Genomic DNA, 16,457 nt, shown 5'->3' with positions numbered 1-16,457 from the left:
GTTAGTCTATGCATTCCATTTCAAGATCGTAGTCCATCAATAGACCGAGGTGATGCAGGCAGAGATCAGGGATGCGAAACGCAGTTCAACCTGGCCGGTAATTTCGGTGAGGTTCGGTGTGGTCCATCCTAAATCCAAGGTTCAGACAATGGCATATAAAGTATCCCATGTCTATTGGTTAGAGTTGGCATCAGTTAATCCTCTGAAGCCCATCATAATAGACTGAAGTGATGTTTGGCTGGCACTGGCTGCATTTAGTCATCATCATTCAGCGACACATAGCAGTGGAGTCCAACACGAAGCATGAATGGTGCTGGATCCAGCCGGTTCTGGTGACCTCAGGATAGGAGTCTCGAGGTTGAGACAGGGAAACAAATTAAATAATATAAGCATAGATGCCATTCAATTTATTGCAGAGATATAAATCATGATCAATGTTTCTGGTTTCGGCAGACTAAACTAAAGCAGCCCAATTGCGGGTTGGAGGATATATTAGGTGTATGCCTGGCTAAATAGATGAGTCTTTAGTCTAGACTTAAACTGAGTGAGTGTGTCTGAGTCCCGAACAGTGTTAGGGAGACTATTCCATAGTTTAGGAGCCAAATATGAAAAGGATCTTCCTCCTTTTGTGTATTTTGATATTCTAGGAACTATTAACAGGCCAGAATTTTGTGATCGTAATGAACGTATAGCGTGGAAGAAGGTCACTTAAGTACTGCGGAGCTAGACCATTCAAAGCTTTGTATGTAGTTAACAGAATTTTAAAATTAATACAGAATTTAACAGGTAGCCACTATATAATGATAAAATGGGGCTAATATGATCATATTTCTTGGTTCTCGTTAGCACTCTGGCTGCTGCGTTTTGAACCAATTGAAGTTCATTTATTGATTTTGCTGGACATCCTCAAAGTAATGCATTACAATAATCTAGTCTTGAGGTCATGAATGCATGAATTAGTTTTTCGGCATCAGCAACAGCGCATGTGCCGTAGTTTAGCAATATTTCTTAGGTGGAAGAATGCCGTTCTACAAACATTGGTAATTTGATTTGCAAAGGACAGATTGGTTTCAAATATAACACCTAAGTTCTTCGCTGTTGAAGATGATGTAACAGTACTATCGAGTCAAATTATATTGTAGTGGCTTATTTTCTTTGGTCAATAATTAGTCCCTCTGTTTTGTCAGAATTGAGTTGAAGGAAATTTCTGGCCATCCAATCTTTTATTTCATTGATTCACGCTGCTAATTTCGAGAATTGTGAAATCTAATCAGGTTTTGAAGAAATATAAAGTTGTGTATCATCAGCATAGCAGTGGATACTTATGCCACAATTCCTAATAATATCTCCCAGGGGAAGCATATACATGGAGAAAAGCAGAGGCCCTAAAACTGATCTCCGTGGCACTCCATATTTTACTTCTGTTTGGTTTGACAATTCGTCATTTACATAGACAAAGTGGTAGATGACCTAAACCATGCTAATGCAACTCCACAAATGCCAACGTAATACTCTAGCCTATTCAAAAGAATGTCGTGACCTATCGTGTTGGATGCAGCACTAAGATCTAAAAGCAGAGCTGAAATATTCTCCTAAAAAACTTTGAGTGTTCAGCAGATTAAAGTCATACACATCTGGGATGGAATGAGGGTGAGTAAATTATGTATGTAAATATGCCAACCACCAACTACTATTGTTTTGGAATCAGCAATCATGACATTCTTTAAAATATATCCTTTTGTTTTGCAGGGGAAAAAAACCCAAATTGGTTGGGAATAGCATGAAGGCAAGAAAATACTGACAGAACTTTCATTTTTGTTGAACTATTCCTTGCACACAACACGACCTCCAAATAAGGGTTACTGTATGTTTTGCATGCAACTCCCTCATAAAAGCAATCAGAACTGGAAAAAAAAAAGTTAAATATGAATGGATTTAAGAGCAGAGGACACTAAATAGTTTATATTTAGATGTCAATTGATTAAATCCAGGTTTATAAAAAAACAAATAAATACCCAACACATGTTTATCACCATGTTGTTTATTTGGCCACCAGTTTTTCATAGCATTCAATTGCATTTAAATTGATTTCTCAAACATGTTTGCGCCATTTTTGTATCCCTTTCATTTCAAAACCATCCTGTTATTTAAACATCACCCCTGAAACTCACTCCTAGAAAAATAAAAGATAGACAACATGAGGGTTAATACGCACAACCCTGAACCCTGGCATAAGAGTGGGAAGAATTCTCAGTAAGCTGCATTTACAAACACTTTCTCCTCTCTGTCAAATGGACCACTCCAAGTCAACTGGCATGATAACTCCCGATTGGAACAAATCTTCCATTAAAGTGATTGAGAAAGCAGGAAGGCCAGAGTTAATTCTCCAAACAGGATGAAAAAAAAACCCTACCATTTCAGTAACTGATATGGAATCTCTGATGGCATTGAGTGAAGTGCAAAAAATAATGTTTCAACCTAATCATCCTCCCAGGTGATCAGAAAGCTGCGAGGGCCAACACTGCCCCAGGGTAGCGTCAACATAAGTGCTGTTTCTGGGCCCTTCGGTTTGCAAGATTATAAAAAAAATCAAAATAAAAAAAAACTATTTGAAACAATTAAAACAAATTCTCCACTTCTTAACATCTTTAAAATTAATTCAGTAGCAGGTGTTGGAATATGGAATATGAGAATGTGGTTTGAAAGAAAACAAAGAATGGGCAGGTACCTCCGATTGGTCTCTGCTAAGCTTGTCCACATTGTAATAGTAGCCCATTTTTTAAATGTTATGTCCACCCCATGAACAACAGCATTTGGCCCCTCTGTCCTAAAAGAGCAGTCCATTCACACCATAGAATCAAGGCAAATTAAACTGGCCTTCCCCTTTCTTCGTGGTGGTAAGTATTAACAGTATTAAACTTAATCTTAAATCACCCCCTTTTCATAAACATTGATCATAAACTGAGGTAGTGGGCAAGTATTAAGAGTAGTTCAATAGATTAACATGACAATGAAACCTAAAAACTTAGATACATTTAATCCCAACATATTGGTAAAATAAAACAATTAAACACATTAAAAGAAAAAAAAAAAAAAAAAAAAAAAAGAGACTAAGATCTTCTTGTGGGCAGAGGGGCATTGCTCTGGGCTGCAAATGTTTGGGGCATCAATGATAACAGTTCTGGTTGAAGGAGGACCCTGTAACACCTAGCTGTAGGATTGGTTAGGAAGCTTTAGTGTTCACAGACAGGGAGGTTTAAATTGGAGGTGGTGGTGAAGGGGTTCGTCTCGCCTCTTTCTCCTGACTCTTATAACTCATCGTGTCCTTCCACATCTGAATCATCATCTGCATCATCAAGATCCAGATCCTGTGGAAAGAGGATTAGATTAGACAGGTAAAAACAAAGGCTGTTTTAGTGCGGTGACACAACTGGTTTTGGTGGGCACATGCAATCGTGACCATGTGCACTACCATGACTTAAAACAAATCTGCCTTGCCACAAAAACATGCAGACTAGCTAGTGTTGACTGACTCACTCCTATCAGTGGTGGCGGTCCATCCAGTATGTTGTGGCTGGAAGGTAAACCGCTGTGATGGGCATTAATGGCAATGTTCTGGAATTAGACTTTCTAAAAAAAAAAAAAAAAGGAACAGACTGGGATGGGTTTCTGTGGTCTTTATTTTTTTTCGATTTGTACTTTACTCGAGTGCAATTATACATAATACTTGTACTATTACTTAATTACATTTCCAAAGGAAATGTTTTTCAATTTTTTTTATTTTATTTAAACTTGGAAAAGTACTCACTACATTATTGCAGATACATTTTTTTCTTCGACTTACTGGACTGAAGCCGCCTTTTCACTGCATTCAATGAAAGACAGATGACAGACCAGAGGTCAGTCATTTCAAATGCAGTCTTACACAATGGTTGTGTGGAGTTTCAACCATCTGGAGACATGACATTTTGGATTCGATTTGAGCTTCAGATACATTGAAATATTTGTGCGACTAAACCGTATGTGACCGCCCAACTGAATGTAATGTATTCATTAAAAACTAGGAGCACGAAGTGAGAAACACTGATGGTGTTCGTCACACACACACACACACACACACACACACACACACACACACACACAAAATGTAACAACGTCCTCTCTCAATATCCTCTCTTGACTTTGTTCTAGAAAGGAAGTTACTTTAAATGTAAAAAAGTTAATTAAGTATTATTCACATTACATTGTATTATGTTTTTGGCTAGATACATGGACTTTTATTGTGAGTGAAATTATACTTAAGTGAAAGTATGGATACTAAGTGAATTTTAGAGTACATTTTACACCCCTGGTTTGGAGCAACTTAATGGTGATCAAGTTTAATTTATTGTACATACATCTGATTCCTCATCCTCATCGTCTCCAGCTGGTGCCCCACCTTCTTTTCCTCCACTCTCCAAAAACTTTGTGAACCCATCTAGTGTTCTGTCACCATTGTAGTCAATAACCTAAAAAAAAAAACCAGCATATTTTTACAAGTTAAAAGCAAAATAAGTTTTCCAAAGTTAAATGGTATCCAAACAAGGGGAAAGAATTTTTGCCTGAGGAGAGGAAAATGGTGTCCAAGACATCCAAGTAACTTATTTATGGTCTTTGACAAATCTGGACACTTTTGCCAAACTGGGCTCTAGCCATGACCCACTTTTAAACCTGACTTATGTTGAAGTCCAATATACCAGTTTACAGATACAATTTGAAGAGTCATCTTCCATTGTCAACACTGGGCACTCCAGTCACAAAAGAGTGAGTTTGAGATACAATTTTTGTATTATTATTTATGGATAAGATCTCCCACACACAATAGGGGGTTAATTCACTGGGTCTGGATTGTCCAGTTTCCCCAGTACATGTAACATCTAAATCAGGAGGATAATAGTCATTGCCATATCACCATTGTAGGCATGAGAAAAAAAATAAATAAATAAATAATCCCAAGTGCTTCTCTAAATGGTGCAAAATCATTCATGGAAACGTGATCAAGGTGAGAGACTGTGGTTTACAAAAGTGTAAAACTAGCATAAACCGATGCGGCAGGCAGACATTAAATTCTGTACATGCTGGACATTTAAGCTTCTAACCAAAGCATGCCACATGCAAAATTATATATTATCTACCAAGCTTGGGAGATGAGCCCACTGGCAAAGTATGCTGGCCACTCCTTGCAATGGCACACAGATCTGCTGCACTACAACCTCTGCCAGCAAAAATGGTGTTTAATTACCAGTAAATTTTAGCAATTACCAATTATGAAGTTGTTCCTGGCACACAAAATTTTGAATCTTTATAAATCAATAAAAAGAATCTTGTGAAAGGTTATGCCATGAATCTATAATAGCGGCATGAGATAAAATTGAGAACATACTCTGTAGCATTTTTCCCACATTTACATAGATTTCTTGTAAGAGGCAAATCAGTTGTGTTCATTTTAAATAGACCCAAGAACATTAATGGTCAGCTTCAGGTCAGTTTGTGTAGATGATATATGTAGGCCATCACATCTTCACATGAACACAAATTCTTTCATGACCTCACCTTATGGTCCTCGCCAGCAGGGAAGAACTTGAGAGTAGGGAAGCTATGCACTTTAACAGCTTCAATCTCATTGGCTGTGGAGTCCATCTTGGCCACAATGATGTCTGGATTGTCTTGAAATTTCTCACCCAACTGATCCCAGATGGGGGTCAGCTGTTTACAGTGACCACACCATGGGGCATCTGGATAAAAAGGTAAACCACAGTTAATATGAACTGATAGTATATCACAAAGATCATTGGTAAGAGGCACTGAAGCATGTCAAGTAATCAAATCTTCATGTAAAAATAAAATTTTCTCAGGAGGACGTTTGGGCTCTATCTGCATGTGGATCACAAACTTTCTCTCTGACAGTAAGCGGTTTGTGAGAATCAGTCAGAATATTTCTGAAATCCGGTCACTCGATTGTAATCTCGCCACAAGATTGTGTCCTCTCACCCCTCTTAGATTCGCTCTACACAAATGACTGTTCCCAGCGATGCATCGGTGAAGTTGATAAAATATGCAATGCCATTACTGTGATTGGTTACTACCAGGAGGTTCAACAACTAGCCTCCTGGTGTAGCACTCCCTGATAACACAAACTGCACATGATCGAAATCCACTGGCAATTTCTGTAATTAACCAGCAGTCAGTGGTCACTACTATGCTGTCCTGCCAGTAACAAGTATCATGCACTAAATATGTTTTTCACAAATTATATATCATTGCCATCATTTACTATACATCACAATTGCTCCACTACCTTTAACGCACTGTCTGAATTGCATCCAGCCTAATTTTACCTCAAAATTATAACGGAGCCTTTCATTTTCTCTGGTGTGTAAGGGTGTAATATTTCTATAATTTTGTGCATTATTTGTATTGGTTTATTAGTAATTCTGTATGTTATATAATAGTGTTGTCCGAGATGTGTGTGCTGAATGTATCGTGTTGTGACCAAACACCAAGAAGAATTCCTTATACATGTAAAAGTATATGGTGAATAAAACGGATTCTGAAATATGAAACCTTCTAAAACCAGTGATCCTGTAAGTGCTTGAGTCTATACTGTAAAACTTTCTGCTAAAGCTGAGCCTTGCACATAAACAGGGATGTTAGTTTTTAGTTATTTTCATGGTGAAGTCTTCAGATTAAAATGTAATAGAGACATAGGGATTTAAAAACCTATAAGGCTTTTGAAATCTTTTTTGATAAACTCAAAACTTAATTAGGTCTGACTTCATTTTTAAGAGAAAAAAAAAAAAAGAACCACACGCAAGCCCAATAAAACTCCTCAAGAAAGTAAACCAGGATGTACAGGACCCATTCAGGGCACAATTGACTACAAGAAACAGCAAACTGAACTCAAACTAAAGCTCCACACCATGAGTAAAATCACTTGCTAGTCCCTTGTAAATAAAGCCATTGTCTGGCTCAATTTATTGTCAGCTGAGCTGCTGTGATCTACCCACTGTCTGAGCACTGGGTGTGAGTGGACATGCAAAATTGTATTCACGTGCCCAAAGTTTAACAGCCCTCCTAATGCCCACTCTACCCTCTGAGACCACCTCTTGATAGAAAGCCTAAAGCTGCAGCCATGGAAACATTCCTCTTCCATCATCATAAAGCAGGTTGCTTAATCTCTGGATCCTAAAATTATCAGAGCATTTCTAGCTCCAACATTCTCATTATAGAAAGTTTGAGATGATGGGAAGGGCTCTCCCCAAGTGGGCATCCTATGGGTGCAGGGATTAGCATGATGCTTCTGAACCGATACAGGAGCCTTACATTTTACACCCAAGAGCCTTCCGGGAGGGGTAATCAAGGAAGCCCACCTCAAAATAAATCTGGCAATTCAAAAGGGAAGGTGATACCTTAAACCAGCTGGTTAGAGACCAGGCTAGAGAACAAGCATCAAAAGCAAATTCTGTTTCTACATTAAAAAATACTTACAAAACTCTACAAACACATTCTTGGCAGGGTTGAAGGCAACCTCCTCAAAGTTCTTGCCCACCAAGACCTTGACGGGGTTCTTATCCCAGTCTTCAGGAATGTCCTGACTCATCAGATGAGGCTGAAGGCAGAGAGGCACATTACAATTATAAGAACCCAAGAAATGTAAGAACATCCTCCATACAATAAACAGTCTCTTTATATAAAGATGCATTGCATTTGGCACCAAATTTCCCCATCCAACTTTCTAAATCTACAAGAACCTTTAAGGCTAGGGTATACTTTGTATTCCATGTGCCAGTCCATCTTGCGCATGGAGCACACAACCTTGTATACTCTTGTAACACCAAGAGCGCGTACAGACATGCGCACTGACAGCTGTGAGACAGTCTTTGGTTCAAAGAACAGAAAATGTGCAGACAACATGCCCGTGTTCAGAAATGTTACACACATACTGGTGGTAGGCATGACTCCAACAAAATAAAGTAGAATTAATTTCATCAAATTATTACAAGTATTGCCACACTTGGCTTTGCTTTGCTTTCAAAATCATATCTTCGCCTCTCTTCCAACACCTCGACAACACACATCCACAGCCCCCCAGTGTACTCAATTGTAACAGATTTTGTAAGAGATTCAGAGGCAAAGTATAGTATAATTCAGTGTTGCCTATGGCAGGCAAATGCGCAAAGAAAAATGTTTGATTTTCAAGTAGTGTTTATAACTGTCGACTAGCTGGTTCAAAAACAGTACTCAATTAGACTATAACTCATACACATACCCAATCATAATTAAAATGTTGTGGAAGACCCAGTATGTCCTTGAGAAAGAGTAAATCTATGCTTCGTTTCAATTTCCCTTGTGAAAAAAAACACAGATTAAAACAGATGAATAAAAAGACTCTAAATAAAATAAAATCGCCAGAAAAAGGTAGTTATATAAACACAGCTATAGTTTAAAACCGAGTGATGGGCCCACCTTTATTTTCCCCTCTGTGAAGGCTGTGCAGAAGGCAATGATGTTCTCTGCTGTGATGTCAGAGAAATCGGGTTTGTATTTGGTCATCTCCTCCTCAAGGGTGATAAGGCGGATGGCTGGGCACTCTTCCTTCTTCAGACCGAAAAATTCCAGGATTCGCTGGTTATCGTCCACATCACTGTCAATAAAGATAAAGAGTATCTGTGGGGAAAGATAGAACAAGTTTAATACTTGCAAAAATACAAATGCATGGTTAAAATGACTGAAACGAAACACAAGGGTTCAAACAGGAATTTTGATCTTGCAACTAAAACTTCCATAATCCTTGTGTTCTTGAAAAAAAAGAGGAACCAACCTTGCCTTTGAAGCCCTCTGCTGCTTTCTTAAATTGGTCCATCTTTTCCTGAAAGTCTTTGGCCGCTTTGGGCACAAACATTAGGATGTGGGACTTGATATCGCCTCCGAAGATTTTGGGAGCAGTCTGAAAAATGAGGACAAAGAATCTCGGGATCCATCATTTCCCCCACAACATCCAACCTTTAAATGCATTGTCTCAATTCAGTAAAAGTACACCTAGGTCCTGTATACAATACAGTTTAAACACACATCAATATGGAACAATAGACAGTCACCACAAACTGCGTAAATACATCCCAAGTACGGTTACCTGCTCTGTGAACTCAATGATCAGAGGAAGTTGGTTGGCCTTGATGAAGTTCAGGAGCTTGTCTTTGCTGATCTCCCCATCAAATGCATTGCGACCCTCATCAAACTAAGGAGAGAGAAATCAGGTGATTACCTCATGTCATTTAACTTCACTAAATTACATTCCACAGTGTACACAACAATACAAACCAGGTGAACAATATTCATTGTAATAGAGTTAAGTAGAGAACTGTGCAGCACTCAACAGAAATGTGACTGCAACAGTTGCCAACAACAGTTCAGTGGATATTCTAAATTCAACATGTGCAGTAGTGTTGCGACAGGGTATGATTTAGTTTAGAAGCCACACTTCCGTTTTTACACACCCATTCACTGGGGGCAGTGTGGAGCTTATCTGCCCGGATACAGATAAAAGCAGTGGCGATTTCTCAGTCCAGCAAAGCCTTCTGTTGGCGTAACATGCCTAATAATTAAATATTTTTTCACTCTTTCATATTCATTGACCTTTTTGCCCATGTATTTTCAAACTGCGTTCCACTCCTAATTCATCTACAAACAAATAGCAAAAAACTGAGTTTATCCAATCAGAATTTATTCCTCGATGCTTGCAAGCAAAGTGTGACAACTGTTTCACAAATTGCATGCCTGAAGCCATGCTCCTTAGCAGCAGCAGCACGTGAGTCTAAGCTCCATCCCATCCGGCCTTCAGAATCATTCAACACTGCATTGAATAGGTATCTAAAGTCAGATTGTCAGATTCATCAGCCAATCAGATTGATTTATTCATTCTTGGGTGTGGTTTTTAGGATATGTCCCAGTCCAGGCCTTCTAGCTGGCCTTGAGTAATGCAATCACACTTTAAGTGATGTACGGAATTTGAAAGCGAAGAGTGCGAGATCTTGCTGACTGGTCGGCTGCCACTGCCACATCACCATTGAGAAAGGGGATCCTTATAGATTTAAAAACCTGAGATGTTCTGCATGACCATGCGATTACTTAAACAGGAATGGAGGACTGATTTTCACTTCAAGCAAATTGTTAAGTGCTTTTTGCATTGTTATAGCAAAATCAGGCATTTTCTAAATGTAAATTAGGCTGCTTGAGCATTCAGTGTCAGATCAAGTTTTGAAAAGTAATCGTGTACCCTGACAATTTATTGCAAGCAAATTTTAAATCGCAAATATTATTACAGCTTTTTCTTGGTATTAGACCTCCTTGGTTCTGGCTTTCGTGCGTGGACGTGTTTTTAAAATGGCAATTGGTATTATTAGTTGACTGCCACGTAATGTATGATAGGCATACGGTAACTTATTCATTGTGAAACTGTGAGATTTAGTCCTTGTGATCTGATCAATGGGTTAAGAGACTGAACAATATCAAGCCCTAATCTCAGTGTGGAGCTAATGTATCTCAGGGGCAAAGCATCCTGATATTAATATTATGTGTGCATCTTTTTCTTTAACACTGAACGTCTGAAAACAAGGTCTGATTTCATTTATCACCACCCTTTTTATATAGGAAAGGCAAAAAGAATGGATTGTGGATGTTCATTTGTAACATCAAGATGTAAAGTGATGAAAAGATGTTGATGGATGGACAAATGCTGTGACTTTAACTGGTTTGGTTCTTTGACTCATGCAAAATTTATGGGGTGGGAAAATGGGGTGTCCTGTATGCAAGTAAAATCAGTACAGCGAGACACAATCTCACAAAAAATGAAGTCTAAATGCCACCACAGCCCAGCAAAACTGTTAGGTTTATCAATAATAAACATTTAATTAATGAACTTGAAGTCCACGAAGATTCACGGACATCTAAAACCTCAGTGCATCATTATCCAATGCAATTAAAGGTCAAAGGGGAGACCGCCTTTCTGCTTGCAGCAGGAACCAGATAACCAAACAGCAGGAATCAGAAAACCAAATAATCTGAGCAAACCAATAATAGCAATGGCAGCATTGCCAGATGAGACTATTATCGGTGTGGCTTCATAATGTTACCGTGGCTGCAGTGGGGACTTGAAAAATTAGGGACATTCATAGAGCACACAAAAAAGGTTTCACCGGAGACCATTTAGCCAAAGACGAAGCACTGGTATTAAAATGACTGGAAAGGAAGTTCTGCCTTACAGATAAAAGAGCCATAACCATTTATGATATAATTCTTGTCGGGTTTAACTGCTGTTTTGAAATATGTTCTTTGATCATAATCTTGACCAACCGCTTTGGCTTTTCCCCATTTAAGTAGATAGGAGCTGTATGTTGCTTGTATAGCTCCCCTGGGGCGTTCCAAAGATGGCCACCTAGTGGACTGACTTGCCTTGAGCCACAAGAGCTTCTCATTCAGCCAATTAGGGGTGGAAATCAGCAGGGAGCTGGTGATATGATTATCTAGATTTCTGTCATAATACGATAATTCGGTGATAACATTTAGTGTATTGTGTTTCAAAACGGCAATATATTGCCATTCGTTTCTCATTCACCTTCATTGAATTTTGGCACTTTTAGTCATAAAGCCAAACTCTTCATTGCAGAGAGTTAGAAGATAGTTAACATTTTAGTAGAAGTGCATTGGTTGACCTAAGGTCATAGTATGCATCATCTTCTCACTCATATGAGTAATGGTCCAAATATTAATGAGAAAAATGCAACTCAAATATTGATTCTTAGCGTTAAAATGTTGTAGTATAGAGAAGCAAAATTTGGTGATACTTTGAAATATCAATTCCCCCAGTCTCTACAGCCAAGCATATTGTATTACCCAGTGTATGTGCCTCATTCAGTTAAAGGTTTTGAAATTATATATTTGATTATTCTGATCCCCAGTATGGTGTATTCAAGAGTATGATGGTTTGAAACTACCTCCCATGAGCCTGCAAATAAGCACTGTCAGAGAAGACATTTGGCAACAAACCTACCTTCTTAAACAGCACAACACCATCCATGGCAACTTCAAACTTTGAAAAGACTGCTTCATCAGAGGTGATGCCGAAGGGGACATCGTCCACAGCCTCTGCAGTTTTAAAGAAGGCCTTTGCACTTTCTGATTCAACATCCTGCAGGGATCAAAAGAAAAGCCAATTTAAAATTCAGACTTGGGTACCAAATTTACAAAACATCTTAATGATTTCACTCATAAAAAGTGAGTAAGATGGAGGAGTTGAAAGCTGTGACTGAAATACAACTTCCACACAAATAACAGCAAACATTTGTGCAATTAACTATAAATATAGTGGATTGACTGCAAGAACCAAAACAAATTCTAAGATCAATGTTGGAAACAATGAAAACCCAAAGTGGAATTTACCCCAAAAATGCAATAAATAATAAATTACCTTAAAGAAGCCAATGACAGCAACCTCATTATCTGCGATAAGGGACTCTGCATGTGTGGCATCACTTATAGTAGTGGCTGCAGGACCAGTTCGCTTTTTCAGCCAGTTGACGATGTCATCAGCCTGTCGACCAGCTGCAAACACAACAGTGTGAGCATATCATGGTGCCACCAAGTTCTATTGTTGCACTAAGCAAACACTTACAGCCCACAGAGCAGAAATGTATATGGTTGCCTTAATTTTAAATGAAAGTGATTTAGGAGAGATCCAAACTTTACAGGAGAGGTAAAGCTTTGAAGAAATGTAAATAAAGTTTGATCAAATCGTTGCCATTTTAATCAATAAATGGGAATATAACAGTGTGCTGATCTCTTTAATTTGAAATTTAAAGGAATATTGTGGGTTCAATACAAATTAAGCTCTGTTGACAGAATTTGTGGCATAATAATGACTACCACAAATGTATCTGACTCGTCCCTCTATTTAAAAAAAATATATATTTTACAATGAAGAGAACGGAGGCCAATTTTTGAATGTTAAAATACGAACCATTTCAAAAGTATAGCTACAAGACAAACAATGTGTAAACATGATTTAATGTGATAAAAAAAAACCTTTTCTGTGTAAAGTTAGAGCTAAGTTTACAACTTCGTTACCATGAAGTAACCTCAATTTTTGCATTTTGTTTTAAAAGGGATGAGTTGAAATAAAAAAATTTGGTAATTAACATTGAGCTTAACTTGTATTGAACACAGAACTTTCCTTTAAAAATCATAGGACCAAAACAATAAGCTGCTAATAATGACAATTTATACAATTCAATAAAATATAGATCTAGATAAATAAAGAATACAGAAATCCAGCACAAGACTTAATACAATTTATCCCTATCCATTTATAACTTAAAAGGTAGACCTAACATTGTTTTCAAGTTGAATGACAACAGTCTCAAAGCTATTCTTGATTATACATTAAAACCAGTGGAGGGAGTGAGCTTCACAGGTTACAGCAGGAACAACAGATGCAACACTTAAGCAATTACACTGTGGTTCCGCATTTAAGCTTTGGACGAGTCCGAGGACTTATCTACCGGTTACAGAAGCCTTTATACAGCCTTTCCATCAAGGTCTCCAGATACAGATGGAGCAAATCAAGAATAAACCAGATTTCTGGAATGCTCTTCACCCAGTTGATAAGCTACTTTTGCAATTCTATAAGGAATCTGACAAATGGAACCAATTAAATTTTCATGATGGGACAATTTGAGTGCTAGAACTTGCACTGCAGAGTCTGTTACAGTCTTCCTCCTGCAGAGCAGACTCAGTCCTGGAGAGCCGCCCACAGCTAACCAGACCACAGGCAACGTGAGGAACTGCACGCTGAGGGTCATGGGGAGGGGCCTTACACAAGCAAGCAAGAACTCGGGGCTTCCATGTACAGAATTACATTCTTGTCTTAAATGGTTGGCACTGACTTTCATGGCACACATGCAACTGACCCATTAAACTGATTTACAAACATAACTAAATTATTATTTGACTACTGCTCAATTATTCTGTAGCAGTTCCAACCAAAACAACCCAGTAAAAAGTGGACACATGTCCAATTTTACCAATTTCCTTCACTCTAGTTTTTTTTTAAATAAAATATCACAGATTTTGTTTCAAACTTTGTTTTCTTTAGGGTTCTAGAATGCTTAGATAAAAAAAGATGATAAGTCTAGTAAATAAAACAAAGAGGACTGGAACACAGAGATAGGAATAGAATCAGAGACATCTCACCAGAATACTCTTTGGGGTTCTCCTTCTCTCCTCCCTTGAAGAACTTGATGGTGGGATACCCTCGAACACCAAACTCCTGAGCGAATTCAGACTCTTCTGTGGCATCTACTTTACCTAGTTTGATGTCGGAGCCTTCTGCTTTCAGTGTACCAGCTGCTTTGGCAAATTCTGGGGCCAGGGCCTTGCAGTGCCCACACCATGGTGCATCTGCAACAAGCAAATGTCATTGTTTATTTAGTGCATGGAGACAGTAACGTCAATGAAAGGCATGAGTGTCACTTCATTTTAAGAGATTTAACATGGAAGCATTTATTTACCCCAGGAACTACACGAGGAGTAATTTACCTTAATGAAATGATGGGGTGCATAACTAAGAAGCATTTTTTTTATTATTATAATTTGTTTTTATGTTGGGTGTTCAATGTCCAGGTCCAGTCCAAAACTGCTTTGCAAATATGTAGGTTATAATTTGTAGGTCAAAGTTATTACCTTAACTTCCTCAAATCGTCATGACCAAATAATGTGCCATGTTGGAAGTCCAAAGTTCGTGGCATGGCACCCTTGTTAAAATTAAGTTTAATAAATTATAAAATATTTAAATAAAAAAAAAAAAATAAATACACGCATGCATTACTTATGCATCCATTTAACTGTTTAGGAAAAAAAAAATCTATGGTTTAATAATCTCCAGATAAAGTAAACCAGAAGTTCCTCCGAAGTACACGTCAACCTAGCACTGGACAACGGGGAGGACCCAACCTTCTTGCCATATACCACGCCTCTTATTATGACGACACACTCGTGGAGGTCTGTGATTGGGTATCTTTAGCCTCCATCACGTCCAAACATTAGCATATAAATGAGAGTGGCCAATGAAAGTAACCCAGGACAACCTCTGTAAAAGAAGCCTGGCGCTCTAACATACACAAGCTTGATGAATTGTTTTCAGTTTAGAAACTCATTCATCCCTAAATAACTGAAAATATATCAAATCTGATCTCAAAGTGGTGGAACGGAAAAACAAACAGCCAGGAAATCGAAAGTTGACTAAAGAGTGCATTGCATCTTTTTTTATTTTCAAGAGGAGATACAATCCGAGTTTAGCTTAAGTTCAGTAATTGTTATCATCCTGGACATTAACTTTACACCACAAACTTATGATGATTCTCTTGTGCCTAGTTTTATACTTGCTATCACTATTCCGTCAAGACATAGGTCTTTAGAATGAGTGGCCTTGAAATTTCAAATGTGTTCCTGTGGTTTTATATTACAAAACATTGCGATATGAGTAACGCACACCAATGCTACAGCAGTATATGTTGGAGCCATTAACTCAAGAGAGCTATTTTACAAGCACTGTCGTAACAAATTAAGATAAGAACATAAAGGCCACTGAGATGAGCGTCTCCTTTCACCGATGGTTTCAGTTCTTTGTGCACAAGTGCACCACGTTCATCACAAATGTATACATGGCGACAAGTCAAACAAAGCTATGAACTACTTACAAAACTCCACGAGAATATTGGGGTAAGTTTTGAGTGCCTCCTCGAAGTTACTTTTCTTCAGTACTAGCACGTCCTCCTCCTCGGGGATGTCAGCCGCGCTCACAGCGGCCAGCGCGCACACAATCAACAACTTCAGCATCTCTGATCACCTTCAAGCGTGCAAACCAATCGTTAGACCGTAATGGAATTTTCTTTCAACTCCAACAGTCTGAAGTGTCGCTTGAATTTTGTGTCTGCCACTAATAACGTGGCAATGCGCGCAGGAAATAGAGAGAACAACGCAGCTGCGCATGCGCGTTAATGAGGCCGAACGCTGTTCGTGTTGAATTGTGAGTGGACAGCGCTTCTCCTAGCACCTGGAAGTGAATCGGCATATTCTGAATGTACTTTTACAAGTCCTACTACGGTGAAGGATTGGCTGCGTCTTGTTACGAAGGCTGCGTGCTAGGTAGGCGTGCAGTATACCGAGCGTCCTCCTATAAACAAGTATCGTTTAAACGAGACGGTCTTCGTAGGACAAGCGGAAACGGAACGCATCATACTCCAACCGAGTGAGAATGGAACGAAGTCCCTTTGGAAGGGAATGTATGAGGGAAAATCTAGGAGAATTATAATGCTGTTGAGAGAAAAGAAAATAGATTTTACAGGTCTACTTTTAGTCTAATA

General features: G+C 38.5%; 1 protein-coding gene across 1 annotated transcript; it reads right to left on the bottom strand.

Moving 5' to 3' along the window:
- Positions 1 to 2,025: 2,025 nt before the first annotated feature.
- LOC127654164 (protein disulfide-isomerase-like) lies at positions 2,026 to 16,080 on the bottom strand. Its single transcript, XM_052141212.1, has 11 exons — positions 15,792 to 16,080; positions 14,287 to 14,493; positions 12,506 to 12,639; positions 12,089 to 12,226; positions 9,173 to 9,277; positions 8,861 to 8,986; positions 8,506 to 8,706; positions 7,528 to 7,648; positions 5,593 to 5,774; positions 4,398 to 4,508; positions 2,026 to 3,368 (listed from the first exon to the last, which is right to left on the bottom strand). Exons 1-11 carry the CDS (start codon positions 15,928 to 15,930, stop codon positions 3,309 to 3,311), a joined length of 1,524 nt encoding a protein of 507 aa, XP_051997172.1. The 5' UTR covers positions 15,931 to 16,080; the 3' UTR covers positions 2,026 to 3,308.
- Between the last annotated feature and the right edge of the window lie 377 nt (positions 16,081 to 16,457).

The sequence above is a fragment of the Xyrauchen texanus genome, chromosome 13, assembly GCF_025860055.1.
Source record: "Xyrauchen texanus isolate HMW12.3.18 chromosome 13, RBS_HiC_50CHRs, whole genome shotgun sequence".
NCBI lineage: Eukaryota > Metazoa > Chordata > Actinopteri > Cypriniformes > Catostomidae > Xyrauchen > Xyrauchen texanus.
Note: the sequence above shows the minus strand (reverse complement) of the source record. Positions and strands in the feature narration are given on the sequence as shown.

Excerpts from the sequence above, each read along its gene's own strand:
- LOC127654164 (XM_052141212.1), bottom strand. The coding sequence starts at position 15,930 with ATGCTGAAGTTGTTGATTGTGTGCGCGCTGGCCGCTGTGAGCGCGGCT. Across the intron at positions 12,227-12,505 it reads CTGTCATTGGCTTCTTTAAG|GATGTTGAATCAGAAAGTGC; the intron begins GTAATTTATTAT and ends TGATCCCTGCAG. Across the intron at positions 7,649-8,505 it reads TCACAGAGGGGAAAATAAAG|CCTCATCTGATGAGTCAGGA; the intron begins GTGGGCCCATCA and ends CTCTGCCTTCAG.